Below are 18,133 nucleotides of genomic sequence, written 5' to 3'. Positions count from 1 at the left end.
AATAATCCCAATCTATTAAATGGCTTCATCACTCTGTTCTCCTCCCCACCGAGAGCTGGTGTCTGATGACTGTACAGGTGCACTATGGCTGCCACGGCATCATCTAGGGAGGGCTACATAGTGGTTCCACAGCACCAGACAGGTTGGCAGTAGAGGGGTCCAGGGACAGGTACCAGAGGACTTGCTAGTACCCACCTTCCCCATGCACCGATTAAGGAAATGGTCATCCTCTGGTGGTCTGCTCACTGGGGAAGTCAGGCGTCCCATTGTGCTCTGTCGCAAAATAGTGTATGTTCCTACTCTCTCGTAGTCCTGCTGCAGACCCAACCTGAGGAAATATGAGTACCGAGCCTTAGTCACTACTTTCATCCCTGCATTCTTCACAACACCAGCCAATCAGTCTTACCCACCGCACTGCCATCTGGACACCTCTCTGCACAACACACAGTCAGTCTTACCCACTGCACTGCCAGCCTCACCCCTCTCTGCACAACACACTGCTGGTCTTATTGCATAGTTATTAAAGGTTATTAAACAGGTTGTGAAGTGTTGAGGTTGCTGGTTACACCAGTTTTTTTTTCATATGCCCTGAAGCGCAAGAAAGCAGAGATTGGTGCCAGTGGATGGGTGTGTTTATTTAAAGTGAAGGGTTTGTTTTTTTACTACTTCATGTTGTCTGAATAAACAAATACAAACCGTTACTGCCACCTACTGTGATAGAGTAAAAACAGCAAGGACCGTATTTTTGGCATATTCTATCTAAACATAGTGATCACAATTGTACACGATGTTCTTAATAAGGTGTAATTAGTATATTATACTATTTTAACATGACATCCACCGATTTTAATTCTACACATTTGACTATATAAACCAAGGCTTTGTTTTCCTTTTTATTGCTTCCCAACATTGTCTGGAAGATATAAACAATGTGTCAACATACTGTATACACATTTTTGTTTTTCAAAAACAGCCCCTTCTGTCTCCCATTTTCCCATTTTGTTTCCCATTTTGTATTGTTTGGAGTGTATGTATTTATTACATGCATGCAAAACCCTGGATCTGTCAACATTAAACATCATCTGCCAGGTGTTTGCCTAGTCTTGACTTTGTTTGAATTTAATTTGCTGCTTCTTCAGTGTTTGCTGATCTTAATTTGGTGTAACTCTGCAAAAGTGACTAACTATATCATTGATATAAATTAAGTAAAGCAGTGGTCCAAGTATAGATTCCTGCAGTACTCTACTAATTATATCACCCCAATTTGAATATTCACCCCTCACATACGATGTGTTTTTTTGCTAATTCTCAATCCATATGCACTCATTTCCCTGACAGCCAACTGCTTGTAATTCAAGCATTAATCTTTTATGGGGAATGTTATCTAAGACCTTCTGAAAATTTAGATAAACTTGTAGTCAGACAAGGAATATCATTACAGTAAGAATTAAGTGTCAATAAAATTTTCTAAAAATGCTTCTTTTTCCTATCAGGTTAGTGTTTTGTGCAAAGCACTAGGAATACAGCTTGAAAGGGACCGCCCGGTTAAGCGGCTTGTTGTGAGTCTCTATTAGAGACCAGGACTGCCTACCATTGACTAATCCATTCTGGGGCACTTTCCATGGTTTAAGCATGCAACAAGAAATCTTTCAGTCTTGAACACACCAAAAGACCCCATCTTGACTGGGAAACTGAATTAGAGTTCACCCAAAAGATTACTAATTTAAGAGGAACTAATGATGTGACAACCAATTACCTAGCATGATTTCCAGATTTTAAAGTGACTGTACAGCGCACTTTCTTTCTCACTTTACAGCTCCGATCACTCAATCAAACCATGGCTGAAAAATGGACCACATGATCAAGCCAGAAAACTTTAAGACACCAGGCTGCAAGTGAGTGATTCTGCATTTTTGTGATTTAAACCATCAAGGTATTGCAGGCTTATATTTCTTACGCTACCATCTTCTAACGTACTTCTAGAGGGAATATTGCCTAGTAATTAAAAGTTGCAAAATGATCCTAATGGGCAAATTAATTTACGTTCAGGTACAACTATCCAGTTTTCTAATAGAAATAATAAAGGTCAAAAGCAAACAAAAACAAATGTTTTGGCTTCAGTTTCTGATGATGGATGATTACATGAAAGTTATAACATTAATGACCAATTAAGTGAACTGAGGAGAGATCTTAAAGAATTTAGAAATGAAAGAGATACTTTCTGTGCTTCATAGAGAAATGAGAGATCTTAAGCCAAAACGTCAAGAGACGAATAAAACGGTAGCAGAGGTTGAAAATAGATATATTGTGATGAAAAATTATTAGAGTTAGTTCAATACCTAATGAAAGAAATAAGTATGATTTACAAAACTGATTATCATGAACATAAATTGCGACAAAACAATATCCAAATTTATATTGTGAAAAGAGGGCATCGGGGAAGAAGAAATGATCACGTTTCTTCTTCCATAGGAGCTCCTGAGGACAGTGAAGGCCTGAGGATAATTCATGCCCACTGCTCACTTATTAAAAAGTCTATAGACGATGTGAGAATGTACTCAATCATTGTGCAGTTTTCTAACTGGGATGAGGATCTTAAAAACTGCATGGAAAAAAAAGGAGATGTATTTTAAAGGGCATGGGTAGAATTTACTTCAAGATTTTACAGCAATAGTTCAACAAGAACAAAATCTCTTCAAGGCTATTAGAAAAATGCTTCAAGCTAAAAATTGAAGACATAAGTTTTATATCCTGCTTAACTGAAAGTCTTTGAAGGAGAAACAACAGTGATTTCTGATGATCCATGGGCAGCAAAAGAGGCGCTCAAGATCAAAGTACCAAGATTATATTATGATAACTTGGAGAAAAAAATTGAATAGATTTTTAGAGTGTCCAGTGAATGAAGAGAGAGCAATTGTACAAGTCTGTGGTGATGAATGTAGACAGAGAGTAGGAGAAGATGGGAATAATCCAGAGACAGTGCTGTGAATGCCAGTTGTTTATAAAAATACATCTGGGTATTGTCTGTTTTGAATAATAGTTATCTTGCTGACTTGTGCAATGATCCTGATGACAACAGTTCTAATGAGTAATGATATATTTTATACACCCTGGGATAAACCATGTTTTCATCACCCATCCACTGTCTCCACGCAGAACTTTAAACTCTCTCATTAAAACCGTCCTGGCCAGCATTGGATGAGTAAAATTTTAATATTGTAGCGCCACGCAGGGCACTTTAGCCATGCGCACGCAAGGTGGGCTGAGAACAACACCTGGGGGTGGGACTACACAACTGTATATAGTTTGGTGGAAGCTGGGAGACAGCCTCTTCCTGTTCCTGTCTGTGTTAGTGTAGGTGCAGCTCTGTAACCCCTTTCCCTGTGTGTGTACCTTTCCCTGGTTTGAGTTAATAAATGTGTTGTTCAACCCCATTCCCTGAGTCCCATGCCTGCTCCATTCCGTACCGAAACCTGCGGTCATTACATTGGTGTCATAGTGGAGCGGTCAAAGGCTCGGAGCACTGCGGTGAGAGGCCCAGCACGCGGGGAGAGAGCCCTGTCCGAGACAAGGAGCCTGCCCAGATGGAGGGTCCTGGTCTGGATGGAGAGCTTGCCCAGACGGAGGGTCCTGGCCTGGATGTAGAGCCTGCTCAGACGGAGAGCCTGCCCAGACGGAGGTCCCCTGCCCAGATAGAGAGGCTAGCAGGAGGAGCCTGCGGAGCAGCCTGCCTTGTGAGTACAGTCTGGAGGAATGGTTTGGGGTCGGCGGGACCCTAGACTCTTCAGACAGGGGCAATGTAGCACCACGCAGGGCGCTTTAGCCATGCACATGCAAGGCGGGCTGAGAACAGCTCCTGGGACTATGGGACTGTTAATAATAAACTAAATCGTTTGTTGATCTCACTTGTCTAAATTTGGTATTTTAAGGTCCTCACTGATGCTGTCCTGTTCCCTATAGGCGGGCCTGACTACGGGACTGTATATAGTGGGGTGGAGGCTGGGAGACAGACTCTTCCCTTCGTGTGTGTGTGTGTTAGTGAAGGTGCAGTGCTGTAACCCCTGTCCCTTTGTGTGTACCTTTCCCCAGTTCGAATTAATAAATGTGTTGTTCAAGCCCATTCCCTGAGTCCCATTCCTGCTCCATTCTGTACCAAAACCCGCGGTCATTACAATATCAACATTATAATATCAGGTGCTAAACTATTTTTATTAAGACATTTGATAAAGTGTAATTAATGAGCAAAATGTTTACTGGTCTTTGAGAATATAAATGTGATTAATTTTATAATAGTTATTTAAGTTACAAAGTAGACCACAACAAATGCTATAGTCAATGTTACAACTATTGTGACTATTGAAGTGTCTTGAGTAATCTAGATACAATGAGTAAAACCTGGTTAGTGTTAATATTTCCAGTTCTCAGGACTTTACCTTAAATAATTAGGTTCTGGGTAAATGATTAAGTGTCAATCAACAGTCCAGGAAGACAATCAGGTAGGAAAAAAGAGAGAAACGAAGAGAAAGGAGGGATGAGAAGGGACAGAAAGGCAGAAGATGAGAACCCTTTGTCCTGATCATCCATAGAGACCAAGCTGAAGTTATGTATTTGGACCTTGTTAAGAGATCTTGCTCTTCTGTGGTTGTTAGAAACTATGATTCCTGTGTAAAGAATCCCTCAGTTAAAATACTCTTCTAGTTAGTGGGTTCATTTTAAGAATAGGGAGAAAGATTATGAAGAGAGAGACTTAACTAGGTCATACTCTGTTTAGTTTAAAAGACAGATCTCACTTCTTTTGGCCTTTGTAGGTGTTGTTTAAGGGTTGAATACTTGGTTAGCTGTTTGGGTGTGGTCTGTCTGGGTGGTTAAAACTTAGGTCTCTGAAATGGCTTGTTCGTATTTGTAAATAGTGTAACTTGTATGTTGTGTGTTGTTTAGTGTATGTAATTTACTTATTGATTAGTCCGCTTGGTCATTTCTATTCACCCTCTATTTGTCCATGTATACAGTATCATAACCCCAATGTTATTTATGTCTTTGTAACCTGAGTGAATGATCAGCCATTTGTACAACAGCAGACTAACTCATATACAGTATAAAATTACTCTTAATAGTTTGGTATACGTGATTTGTTGTAGTAATAAAAATATACTGTGTATTTCCAGTCAGTGACTGCTTATTATTCTGTCCAGTTGATTCCTAATGGCTTTAAAGCACTCTCAAAATCTACTGATAAAATTTCTATTTATTCCTGTAAATTCAACTATCACATTCATTATACACCATGTCATATTCTCTGTTTGTGTCCATTATTGGTTTGGTTTGTTCAAAAAACTCTAACAAGTTAGTTAAGGAAGTCCTACCTTTTCTAAATCAACTACAAATTACTGTTTAGGATGTAATATCCATCACATGTAATCGGTCTGACTTATTGATCTATAATTATTTATCATCAATAATTGTTTATTAGTTACCTTATACTTCATTGCAATATTATTTTCTTTCTCTCTCATGGCCTCCCTTACATCCTTTTTTGCCTGTGCTTGCCATTCATTGGAATCCCTTTTTTAACTGGGTCTTGTTGTTTTTAATGATTTTATAAAGCACTTTTTTACCTCAGGTATTTCCTACCTTGATTTGTTGAACCATTTTGGGATTACTTTTTTAGCTGGTGATTTGCAACACTTGGTATAAATTTGATCTCTGCTTCAGCTAGAATCTCTTTAAACTATTGCCATCCATTCTACACTTATTCCATATCTATCCTATGCCTTCTTCTTCTGAGCTCTGTCCCATTCCTTCTAAGTCTACATTCTTGAAAGTATTAACTTTTGGACTAAATCTGCACAGTTTCAAAAAATAATTTGAAGCACACCATATTACGATTACAATTCCTTAATGATTCTCTCATCCATGTTTGCCTCACTCTGCCTAAACCCTGATTGTTTAGGTGCTTTAAGAAACTGTAATAAACTGAAAAATAATTAAGTCATTAACTATGTCTACCATTTCACTTTATGTTGTTGACATGCCAGTAGTTTTTTTTTCTCTGTTGTTGGGAAAATAAACATTTGAAAAATGCTATTTCAACCACAAAAAATATGTATGGGGGATCATTATCAGTATTACACACATTTTTAATGGGCTCTTTTCTGCCTGATGCAATACACAAAAATGACAAAAATAAATGACATAACAGGAATGACAAGTGGGAATGTAAGTCAATTCTGTTTTGTTAAAATGTTTACCAAGAGCAAATGCACTGTAACATTGTCAAGAAGTCCTTGCATTTTGAAGACACTTGTGATCCACACCTCCCCCAAACCTCCATTCCCTTCTGATTCTATCCCTCCCTTCCTTCCTTTTGTCTTCCATTTCAAGTGTAGAATGTGGACAAGATACAGATAAGCCTTCCCCAGTGCAGCCCTCACCTTGTGGAATTGATGAGGGCCTTCATCTCCTCACACAGGTGCCTGCGGATGATGTGCTTGTTGCTGGGAATCCCCAGCACAGCTGCCATGGCATCGGTGTTGAAGGCAGGCTCCAGGACCAACACAGCCCCATGGACACCACTGTTCTGAAGATTGTCAGCATACTCCTGCAAAGGTGGAGGATCATGAGATCATGTCTGTAGTCTCTGTGACATGCCACTTTGCTTGCTAGAAGCCAGCAAATATGACATGAATATCTTCTTCAGCAATTTCTTGAGCAATCCCTAGAAATCTGCTTTTTCACTGTAAGAAAATGTGTTAATGTTACTTATAACCCTTTGACTTGAGCTAGGAAGTACCAACCTCAAACAAAGGAGGTACAACTGGTTATTTTGATGCAGGAGATTCCTTGGGATCCTTCAAGAAATAGATTTACTGCATAGTATAAAATAATCAGATAAGTAAATTTGCAGCTACCAAATTAGTTGCTGAAAGGCTTTTCCTAAACTTTGTAGTGCTACAAATGGGGGGTTACAAAAATGATGAAAACCGAGAATCGACTGAGCAGTTTAGTCGATAAGAAAATAATTATTCATAATCCCCAACTTGTAAGTGTTTTTTCTAGAATATACCTGAGCAGTTGTTATTCGTGAATTCTTTGTTCTCTCCTTGCATTTTGTGTTCTGCAGCACAGCTTTGGTGAGAGGAGTAATAATCCAGACACACATGGTAAAACAGATATTTATTACAATGACAAGACACAAACTACACACCACAAAACATACAACACACAAGTTACTCAATGTACAGTATTTACAAACAAGGCATTTCAGAGGGCTAACATTCTGGTCACCCAAAAACCTCAGACTGCTACTAAGCCATCTTAATGGCTACAAAGGCCACATAAGAGATGAGCTGCCTTCTAACTAAATACAATGCAACCTACAGCAAAATCTCTCTCTCTGCACCCCTGATGCCACAAAATAAATGGGAGCCTTTATCCCTATCCATAAAACTGCATCCTAAGCAGGAAAGGTGTTTCTAACTGAGGAATCATTTACCCCAGAAATCCAAGTTCCCTAAAAACACAGAATAGCAAGCTTTCTCTTTAGTAAGGTTTAGATACTTAGTTCTAGTCAGGTTTTATTTGGATGATGATGAAGTAGGGGGCCTGGCACAAGCTTCAAATTCCAACTCGAACATAATTCCAACATAGCCAGCAGCCATATCACCCTGCAACTCACAATTGGCAACCACCTGAAGCTAAGCAGGTGTGAGCCTGGTCAGTACCTGGATGGGAGACCTGGGAAAAACTTATTTTTGCTGCTGGAAGAGGTTTTAGTGGGGCCAGCACTGGGGCCTGTCACTACACGACCAGTGTAGTGACAGGGACACTATACTGTAAACAGGCGCCGTCCTTCGGATGAGACATAAAACCGAGGTCCTGACTCTCTGTGGTCATTATGCCTTAAACTCATAATGTCCCTCCTAATGGATCAGCTAGGCAAGGAGGCACCTGGTTATGGATTCAACTGTAAGGCCTGCAGTGACTTTCGAAGAGCTACAGAGTTTAGTGGAAGAGATGTGGAAAAAACTTGCACATGTCAGCAATATCCCAGTCACTCTACAAAGCTGGTCTGTATGGCAGAGTGAAAAATCTATCTCAAACTTGAAGCTCTGAACTGTATACTATGCTCTACTACAGTAATCTATTCCTGTTTAGGAGAAGGACAAGCCCAACTAATCAAATAGGTTAAAGTAAACATTTTTATTACATTTGCATATTTGGCATTTGTATCTTCTGAAATACAGCTTAAATGTCCTTGGTTCGCTGCACCATATTACACAAACATAAGAGTTCAAAGGATGACAAGAAGGTGTGACATGCATGTTTTTTTAATGAAAATTAAAAAAATCAAATTGTTTTGAGGGAATTAACCAAACGTTTTTACTAAAAGTTCGTATTATATCTTGTTAGCTATGTATCAATTTACTTGGATTTTACTAAATCCGTCTCAGGATATCTGGTCTCAAAAGATAACATACTGTAGGCACCGTCCTTCGGATGAGACGTAAAACCGAGGTCCTGACTCTCTGTGGTCATTAAAAATCCCAGGGTGTTTCTCGAAAAGAGTAGGGGTGTAACCCCGGCGTCCTGGCCAAATTTCCCATTGGCCCTTACCAATCATGGCCTCCTAATAATCCCCCTCTATGAATTGGCTTCATTACTCTCTGCTCTCCTCCCCACTAATAGCTGATAGGTGAGCGTTCTGGCGCACTATGGCTGCCGTCGCATCATCCAGGTGGATGCTGCACATTGGTGGTGGTGGAGGGAAGACCCCATTACCTGTATAGCGCTTTGAGTGGAGTGTCCAGAAAAGCGCTATATAAGTGTAAGCAATTATTATTATTATTATTATTATTATTATTATTATTATTATTATTATGTCTTTACGCATAGCTGACATAGTTCTCAGGGAAATGATCAAGTAACCTCTCCTGGAATAAATGGTCTATTCAGTAGAAGGGGCTGCTTGTCACACAAGCCAGCAGTAAAGAATATATATGTAATGGTAATCTTTTTAGAATGACCATATATAGCCACAATGCAAATAGAGTCATGTGGGAGTGTACCTTGTATCGTTTGTTTCACTGTATAAAAGAGCACTGTAAGAGATGTCATTTAAGTCTTGTGCCACAAAACTCAAGGCTTCCATATGCATATGAATAAAGATGACTTCCAACACACAAACGGTCAACTGATGCCATTTTTTCTGGCACAACATTTTTAAGCTACACACATTAAAATTAACAAAAATACATCAATTTTTCATCACCTTACAGCATTCCGTTCTATAAGAGAACTAATGTTACTTAGCAATATATATTTACATTTATGTTAAACAAATAACAGTGAATTTCAAATAATGTAATCAAGCTATTGAGTTAGAAAGGTAACAACGATTATATTCACGTAACTGGTAAATATTGACACTGCCCTGTCTTGACTTACACCCAAATTATTGGACCAGGCAGTAATACTAACATTTCCTGACTATATAGTCTTGCTTTTTATACCTAATTAAGTCCCTGTTTCAGTGATAAACTCCCACAAATTCAACCAAAAAAAGAAAATATAGTCAATCTACTGTAATTCTAAATTGTAAGTGTCTTAATGCTATTAAAGATTAGTGAGACTAATAATGGTTAAATGAGATGTTGCATAGTTCACGAAGTGTGTACAAAAGGTTTGAGTCCAATAATATAATTATATAATTTGGAGAGATGGTCAATAATGCCCCTGTTCCTCACTGTATTTGTCTTGTTTAGTAGGCAAACAGTAGAAAAAACCCACTGGACAAGAGCACTCCATACCTTCAGATCAATGTCTCTCATCCACTTCAGCACTCTCAGGTTGGTCCACACAATGGGGTCTGTGTTCAGGTGCTCACACTGGGCCCGGCGAGCCTGTAGGACCTAAACAGAGCACAACAGCCATCCTTCAGATGCCTGTACTGCTGGAAGATTGCTCATATACCCTCTTGTGTGCCTCCTTTTCCCCCAAGGCACAAAGCATTTAGTGATCAGAAAAGGTCACTAAATGAATGGGATATTTCAATGTCAGAAACATGAAAGCACAAGAACTGATATCTCAGGTAAATTGCAGAATGCAATGTTAACAAGATTTGATACCTCATTATTGACTTGAAACTAAACAGAGAGAAAAAGACAGGATGCTAGAAAATGGACTACAGTATGCTGAGCACTGCAAATAAGAGAGTGATCTTTATACAAGGAGCTATGGATGAGAGGAACAAACTTTGGAAGACCCTGTGATCAAGGCGATTCTAGTAGGCTGTTAGGTCATTAAGCTGCTGACACCTGATAAGTGGAAGAATGACCTTGCCTAGTCCATCCCTGCTGAGTCAGGCATACTAGAGAACAGTCTTGTGTGAAAAGGCCCAGGAGCTCACCTCTTTGTCAAAGCTGAGGGTATGCAAGAGCTCAATGGCCAGCAGCAGGCTAACCTGGTGGAACTTCTTGGTGACACTGAGGTATTTCTCCAGGTCGCGTCGAGTCAGTGAATTCAGCATGCGGCCATCTACAAGGTTGGCATGGAAGGCCTGGGAGTACTGGGGAAGCCCCACATCACTGAGCCAGGCCTTGGCCACCCAGTGATGGTCCATGTCTGCTGCCTTTGAGAGCCTGAAGGACAACAACAGTGGAACTTGATGCATGCCTAAACTTAAATCTAATCATACTTGTAACTGTCACATAGTGGAAAAAATGGGTGTGGTACAACAGATGACAGGGACCATGTTGTCTTGAAGTCTGTGTCACAGAGTGCAAAGGGTGTTTGGGTACCAGGTGTCCTAGGCTGTATGGGTGTTGCATTGATGGACCATTAACACCCTAATCTTGGTGCATAATGTTTCGAAAGAGCTTTTGTTAAGAAGGCTTCAAAAGCCCCCGTCTGGGAGAACACACACCTTTTGTAAAAAGGCAAGTTTATGCAAGATTACAGCATTGGAGCCAGGAGAAGACTCAGACAATCATTTGGGGCAGAGAGCGGCTTAGGAAGGCTCTGGTATGATTTTCCTTCCCCCTTGTATGACAAGTGGACTCAGAGAAATTAAGGTGGGAAGAGGAAACCATATTGTTCGGGACAGCCAGCACCAGAGAAGATGCTAACCTTTGCAAGCTAACCTTTGAAGGAAACATGGATATGCAACCAGAGCCAATAGCGATTGTTCTACCTAAGAAAACTCTGCTCTTTTAATGTATATACTAGAACCATGGTTCTCAAACTATGGTACGTGTACCACAGCGCCCCCAGGTTGTACACCAGATGACCCTGGAAAGTTATTGTGTGCACTGAAAAATTGGGACGGGTTTCCATATTTTCTATTTTAATAAAATTAGTTTGTGTCAAATACGCAGCCTACATACAACGATACAGCCACGCGCTAATACTCAGGTGGACACAAAAGTTACTATTTAATTCTATACCACTGTATAAGAATGTGTGCTACGAACATAAGTGGCCAATTGTTTTTTAAAAAAGTTATCTCCAGCACATAGGGAGGTAGGAGAACGTGAATGATTTTGTAACAATGTCAATCTTGTAAGCACAGGAAAGCATAGGAATGCATGCTACAAACATAAGTGACAAATTTTATTTTAAAAAAAAGTTATCTTCAGCAAATAGGGAGGTAGGAGAAGGTGCATGGTTTTGGAACACTGGCAACCTTATGAGCACAGGAAAGTGTGATAACAGAAAAATATTCAAGGACTGTTGTAGGTTACTTTAAGAAAAATACACCAATCTTCTCGATAAAACTTCTTTTAACTTCTGAGACAGACTCCTGAAACGGAAACGGGGGAAAATGCAACCTTGCAGATTGCTTAAGCAGGTAAGCCCCACACTACTTGTGAAGAACTTTGTTTAGCGTTGGCAAAAGAGCTGACACGTATTATGTGTGGAGAAAAGGCTGCTAAAAGGTTGACCTGCTGCCCCCTTCAAAAGACATAGTCACTCATAGAATTATTGATATGGCAGATGATGTCAAAAGTACGCTGATAGAGAGCGTTAAGATGAGCAGATGCTTTTCACTGCAATTAGATGAGTCTGTAGAGGTCGTTGATTTGGCCAATTTGCTCATTTACGTTAGATACAAGTTTGAGGGCATGTCCCATGAAGAACTACAGGAGATTTAAAACCTGTTACGACTCTGTTGTGAATTGCATCAAGGCTCGACAAATGAATTCTGTTTTGCTTGACAGGCTCACCCCGCTCACTGAAATGGTAAGTGCTTTTATATTATTTATTTTTGTTGTTGTTCCTAGTTGTCATTCTGTAAACAGCTTTAAGAAGCCACCTTTAAAGGCGCTATATCAATTAAAGGTTAGTGTTATAATAATAACCTTTAATTGATATAGCGCCACAAACTGAATGTGTCTGCACACTCATGTTGGTCATTGAGATTTTCTGTGGTTCCTATGTAAAGATGACTGGTATGAGGCAATAAAACTGGTATCCTAAGGCTTAATCTAGAATGTTTTCATAAGAAAATAACCAATGAAGTCCACTGTGACGTTTCAAACCGTTAGTCCGCAACATCTGCAATATGATTCATGAGATGACAACAATTCAAGCATATCGCAAGTTTTCTATTCTGCATTTATAATTTTGAAAAGGGCACCTATGTAAAGATGACTGGTATGTGGATGCTTTGGTTTGATGAGGGGTGGTACTTGGTCCAAAAAGTTTGAGAACCACTGTACTAGAATAATTACTTTATTACTTTCATTTAATATGTCCTAACATTCACTGCAGTAGCCTGGTTTGGTAACCTTAATACATGTAATAAAAACAGACTAAGCAGGACTGTGAAGGTAGCCAACAAAATTATTGTTGTACAACAACTACAGCTTTCAGACATCTACATCAAGCAAATCGTGTGGAAGGCCAATATAATCATTAACCACTCCTGCACAGTGAATTTGAGTTCCGTCCATCTGGGTATCAATTTAGACTGCCTAGATTCAAGAGCAATACTAAGTAATCTTTACTCCCACAGCTATAAAAATGCTCTATTTGAACTTGAACAATTGACTGTACATTTACTTTATCTATATATATATTTTCCTTATCACCATACATCTGGTAAATGTATTGTGTAATGTGTTATGTCCTGCTGTAAGTAAGATGCCTCGGAACCTAAACAGAGGAACTACATGGAGGACAGAACTGCTAACCTGTATTATTTTGAGACATTTATTTGGTATTGTTTTGGTATATTTTGAGACAGGTGTTTTTTACCATATGCTCTGGGTGTTGAGTAGACAGTGTTGAATGTTCTTAACCACTAGAAAATGAAAAGGGGAACTTAAATATAGGAGTATACTACCTCCACTAATCCTAACCTTGTTGTGACTATACCCTCTGACCTTTCCCTTTCACAAGATGAGCAATATCTTCTCAGCAAAGGCCTCGGTTTTGTACCAGTCCCCCAAAAGCTGGACATCCCCCAAACCCAAGTTGACCTCAACCGCTTTTACCGCAGAATTCGGCTCAGAGTGCATTTTGCTGATGACTTCTCTTCACCAGCAGCTGACAACAACCCGGTTATTGATGCCATTAATAATATCAATCCTAAACAGAGCTTTTGGGCTCCCCCTTCCGGCCATTTTCCACCAGTCAATTACCTCATTGACCAATGCAACAATCAAGCTCCCAAGGCCCTTTCCACACCAAGGAAACACAAATCTAACCTCACCCAAGGAGAAATTCAGGTGCTCCAATCTCTCCGCAATAGAGATAATATGGTCATCAGACCAGCAGACAAAGGAGGAGCTGTTGTGGTGTGCCAAAAAGACCTGTAAATTAATGAAGCCTCCAGACACATAACTGATACTTCAGCCTACCGTCCTCTCCAACAGGATCCTACCACTGACTACTAAAAGGAAGTGGTATCCAACATCTCCCTTCGTCTCATCGTTGAATATCCAAAGGGATCCCAATTTTACCTCCTCCCCAAAATCCACAAACCGAACATTCCTGGATGCCCCATCGTATCAGCATGCAACTGTCCTCCTACTTACATCTTGGCCTTTCTCGACAGCCTTATGAGACCGCTGGTTAAAGGGCTTCCCTCATATATCAAGTGTAGCGGCAATGCTTGTTAATAAGACAGAATTAAGTGTTGCTGTGCTTTCCCAAATGAGGCCCCATCTCTCTGTTCATCTCTGTGGTGCAGCCACAGAGAAACTATTCATGCAGGCTGATTTAAAGATGTTTTCTTTTGATAAGGGACAGCTCCCAAATGGGGATGCACTTAGCTAAGCCTGGCTATCATGATCAATGGTCATGAGTTGGCACCTATCTGTCTAGGGAGTGCCAGATGGACATCTGGACTGCATTCCTAGGTGTCAGGAGTAAGTGACTCATATCTCACCTTGATCAACCAATCAGGGACTGGTAGGGCAGAGTGACCCACGTGAGACTCTGATGCCCATTAAACTTTCAGCCAATGAACAAGCTGAAGTTCCTCCAGGTAAAAACAGGCAACACAGAGCTCCGAGAACTATTAGGACTATTCCAGTAGGAAAAAAAGGAGAATTCCAGGCCAGGACGGCTCCCAAGGGCAGGACATTCTCGCAGCGCGCCTCCTGACCATCCTGAGACTCAGTCCGGACAACCACGGAACGGCCAGTGTGTCCGAGTGCCAGAACTTTCCTCTGTTCTAAGAGTCTTGGATTTTACTAAATCCGTCTCAGGATATCTGGTCTCAAAAGATAACATACTGTAGGCACCGTCCTTGAGATGAGATGTAAAACCGAGGTCCTGACTTGACTCTCTGTGGTCATTAAAAATCCAAAGGTGTTTCTCGAAAAGAGTAGGGGTGTAACGCCGGTGTCCTGGCCAAGTTTCCCATTGGTCCTTACCAATCATGGCCTCCTAATAATCCCCATCTATGAATTGGCTTCATTACTCTGCTCTCCTCCCCACTGATAGCTGATGAGTGGTGAGCGTTCTAGTGCACTATGGCTGCCATCGCATCATCCAGATGGATGCTGCACATTGGTGGTAGTGGAGGGGAGTCCCCATTACCTGTAAAGCGCTTTGAGTGGAGTTATTATTATTTAATTATTAATTATTATTAATGTTTTAATGCAGGATAAAGGTAAAGCTAAAGTAAAAAATACTGTGGTTACATCAATATTAAAGTTTCATTAATAAATGGCTCTAGTAGTGTTAGAAAATGTACCACTTTCTACCTGAAAATAATCTGGTTTGATCCAGCACATGCAACAAGCTTTGCAACTCTGTTTATGTGGCTGGATGTGTGGTGGTTTCAGTGAGAACAGGAGCAGAGAGGAACGCACCCTCGCCCTGTTTCTGCATCTCGGTAGTCCTCGATGGCCAGCCTGAGCTTCCGGCGGTGCATGGAGGTGCTCACCCCTAGTCCCAGCTCCAGGTCCTCATCAGTCAGGCTTAACAGGACCTGTGAGGGGAAGAGGTCTGCTCTGATCATATCCATTAGCAGGGAAGGGCTTCCTGCCCCTACTAAGCACAAAGAGCCTAAGAGGCTGCAGCATGTTGTGCAACTACAACTACTGTTTTTCCTGACACAATCTGTAGGCAAAGCCTTTCATTGTGAAGATATTAAAAACTATGACAGTGCAACTGTTTGTCACAGCCATTTAAAGGAGAACTGCAGTCCCAAATTCTCAGATTGGTTATTAAATTTTAGTGACAAAATAAATTGATTGACAGTATAGAAAAATTGGAGAAATTCTGAATTAAGCACAAAATCGTGAACTTGGTGAAAGTATTGTAAGTTGTTATGTTGTCACAAACCCCTGGTCTCGCCAAAGGCAAGAGCAAGGGTTCCGACAAATTAAGACATGAAGTAGCCCTTCCTGCTCACTAGTCACTATAATGACTAATGAACAAGTAAGTGTTAATTTGTTGGCAAAACCACCTGGAAGTTGTCAGGGATGTCGGAAGGGCCGAACCGTGGAATGGCAGGAGAACAGAAAAAGACCCTATGCGTAGCGGCGAAACGGGGGTTAGCCCGGGCTCAGCAGTTCAGGAGTCGTATAGAAACCAATGCCCTCAGGCAGCGGACATGGGGCAACCTCGTGTTAGGCAGGTCTCAGGACATCCAAACGTCAATGCTGAGCCAAGGTGAATGAGTGACCCGGAAATATATAGCCCCAGAGAGAGAGACACTGGAAGGACAGCAAAGCAGAGGAAACTAGGGACCGGACAGAGTGGGAGTGACCTCTGGCTGCATAGGGCATGACAGAAGTATTTCTGTTGTATTAAAAGGGATGTATTCTCAAGCCTGCTTGTTTAAAATGTAATAAAGCCACTTAACCTCACTGGAAATTTTGTTGTCTCATTCTGAATTGCAGTGTATACCTGGAAATTTTGTCTACTTTGTGATGTAAATTGGAAGTTTTAAATATTACTATGTACATTTACTTTTATTGTGGTTTGAAATGCACTCATCAATGTCAATTCTTTCTAACCCTGAAATATAAAAATAGCATTGCAGTTCCCCTTTAAAAACTCAAATTCTTGTGGTAGACTGACTGAGAGAAGTGATAGGTAGAGGTGTAGATATGCGATACCCCCCACCTGTCCTGGATCAGTAGAAACAAAAAAACACTGCCCTGTGCATAGTCTAACCACTTTTATTCTAGTGCAACTCAATAAATAGGCAATGGACACAGTGAAACCCCTTCTCCCTCAATTCATACATGATAAAGTGGGAAAATATTTAACTCAAAGGCAAAAGAGTTAAATGCTATCCATCACTTTAGTGATGTCTGTTGCAAGGATACCAATGGGATAGCTTCTTTGATTGAAAATTATGAAAATTATGCCTCATTCAAGACACTCTGAGACTCTCTGGCTTGCCATTTTTTCTACTCTTTGGCTTGACGTTTTTCATACAGGAACACCCTGAAGTGACATGGAAAGGTTACTTGTTTTCCTGAACGAAGACTGAAGTTCAATGCCGGCTCTGCCAGCATGGCAATGTTGGGTGGAAGCCCCTGTCTCAGACACGTCTGAACTCTGAATCCTAATAATGTCAGTGAGTGTGGCCTTACCTTCCCACTCTTGATGTTCTCAGCACAGGCTTTCATATACATAGGCATCGCCATGATGACCTCCAGCCACGCCTGCACTGTCCCCGCCTTCCACTGAGACATGGGAATGGTCCGGGCTAGCTCCACCTGCTGGAGGCGGTCCAACTGATCCTCACCATCTGATAGGCTGAGGCTGAGACGGGTAGGGCTAGAAAGGCTGTCTGAGTCTGGATTGGTGATGGAGTTACATGAAATTACATTGTCAAAATACTTAAGTCATTCTAGTCATAAGTGGGTTAAGAACCAGTAAAGTCCCAGTAAGCCAGTTACCCTTTAATCTAGTTATGCCTTTTAAAGTTTTTCCCTGGCATTATGCTAACCATTACTAAATTATGTTATATTTTTAATATTTTTCATTTGAGGGTCTTGTGAAGTGTGTCTATAATACAGGGCCAATGCATTATTTATAGCATATTTACAGAAACTTAACTAAAGCCTTTAAAAGTACATAGAATACCAATCTTTCAATGATAAGAAACCTGCAAGACACACTCCCAAACATCCAACATTCCAATAATTCCATTTCCACATTTTCATAATGCATGTAACAGTCTTTTGTACTGTTTACTCACAAAGGACCATTTTCAGTTAGTAAAAAGAGAATGTGCACTGAGTGTAAGGAATTCTGTCCTACAATAATTTGTAGATTTATTGTGCAATTTCTAAAGTAACATGCTTAAAATATTGTAACAAATTCAACTTGCATTTGTTACAATACATTTAGGCATTTAGATAGAGACAATAACATAATGAAAGATGTTTTATTATGTACAATAATATATAATCTATAATTAATAATTATACTATTTATAATATATAAAAATAAGTATAATCAGAATATATAACATGTCCTTTTCTCCTTTGTCCTGTGTCAGTGCTGTAGCCACAGATATCTCTTTTTTTACCTGAAGGTGTTTCCCAGTCTTAGGCACCACCACCTGTACAAACACAGTCAGATAAATTCCTCTCTGTGTCAAGCACAAACTACAACCTTTATTGCTGTGAAGCCCACCTGCTGTGTTTTAGCCATCCCTGGG

General features: G+C 40.3%; 1 protein-coding gene across 8 annotated transcripts in view; it reads right to left on the bottom strand.

Moving 5' to 3' along the window:
- Positions 1–18,133, bottom strand: part of LOC102682811 (kazrin) — a 618,046-nt gene that overhangs the window by 9,797 nt on the left and 590,116 nt on the right. For 7 of the 8 annotated variants that reach the window (XM_015336776.2, XM_015336780.2, XM_069184015.1 and 4 more), the window contains 6 exons: positions 17,058–17,263; positions 15,321–15,439; positions 10,406–10,637; positions 9,807–9,908; positions 6,432–6,598; positions 196–328 (listed from right to left, as the gene is read on the bottom strand). In XM_015336776.2, coding sequence (XP_015192262.2) covers positions 196–328; positions 6,432–6,598; positions 9,807–9,908; positions 10,406–10,637; positions 15,321–15,439; positions 17,058–17,263 — 959 coding nt within the window. The remainder of the gene's footprint in view (positions 1–195; positions 329–6,431; positions 6,599–9,806; positions 9,909–10,405; positions 10,638–15,320; positions 15,440–17,057; positions 17,264–18,133) is intronic. The other variant, XM_069184014.1, reaches the window with a different exon arrangement.

Source organism: Lepisosteus oculatus, chromosome 25, assembly GCF_040954835.1.
Source record: "Lepisosteus oculatus isolate fLepOcu1 chromosome 25, fLepOcu1.hap2, whole genome shotgun sequence".
NCBI lineage: Eukaryota > Metazoa > Chordata > Actinopteri > Semionotiformes > Lepisosteidae > Lepisosteus > Lepisosteus oculatus.
This window is presented reverse-complemented; position numbering and strand designations above follow the sequence as displayed.